General features: G+C 49.3%; 1 protein-coding gene across 1 annotated transcript in view; it reads left to right on the top strand.

Annotated features, from left to right (window-relative positions):
• The window catches only part of UBQLN4 (ubiquilin 4), a 30,840-nt gene extending 30,327 nt beyond the window's left edge, over positions 1 to 513 (top strand). Inside the window, exon 11 of the mRNA XM_011928507.1 lies at positions 425 to 513. Within this exon, the coding sequence (XP_011783897.1) occupies positions 425 to 513 (89 nt within the window). The remainder of the gene's footprint in view (positions 1 to 424) is intronic.
• Positions 514 to 603: the final 90 nt, after the last annotated feature.

The raw sequence follows: 603 nt of genomic DNA, 5'->3' as shown, positions 1-603 counted from the left end.
AAAAAAAAAAAAAAAAAATAGAGGAAAACCTGGAATCATCAGGCTCACACATGACATTCACAAAAATAAAATGTGCTTTGTTTCTAAGTGGAAGGATTACACTCTCTGCTCTTCTGGCTTCTGCCCAGAGCTTTCCTTGGAGCCCCTTGGAGATCTGGACCATCACCCATTAGTGAAGCTCACAGCTGAGTCAGTCTCGCCTGGGCTCCTCGTTGCTCCAGGGTCGGATGCCTTGTTTTCCTCCACTGACTTCTGCTTCCTGTGGCAGCAGCTACATAAATATTGGCAAAACATGGACAGACTCCAGCGAGACAACTTGGTTTCATTGGTGGATAAGCTCAAGCTACTTTCCAAGTGCTCAGGTGCTCCTTGTGCCTCACTTGGCAGATTCTTGAGTACGGGCATTGCCTCCGTCCTGTCCTAGGTGATTGCAAAGAGGTAGGGGGCCCCTCTGCTTGGTCCTCCTCCTCTTCCTCATCCTCCTCGTCTTCCTTGTTCCGCCTGTTTGTCTGAACAAGGCTGGGATCTTCTTCCTTGGGGGAATTCTTTTTTTTTTTTGAGACGGAGTCTCGCTCTGTCTCCCTAGCTGGAGTGCAGTGGCGC

Source organism: Colobus angolensis, unplaced genomic scaffold, assembly GCF_000951035.1.
Source record: "Colobus angolensis palliatus isolate OR3802 unplaced genomic scaffold, Cang.pa_1.0 Scaffold77, whole genome shotgun sequence".
Classification (NCBI taxonomy): Eukaryota; Metazoa; Chordata; class Mammalia; order Primates; family Cercopithecidae; genus Colobus; species Colobus angolensis.
Note: the sequence above shows the minus strand (reverse complement) of the source record. Positions and strands in the feature narration are given on the sequence as shown.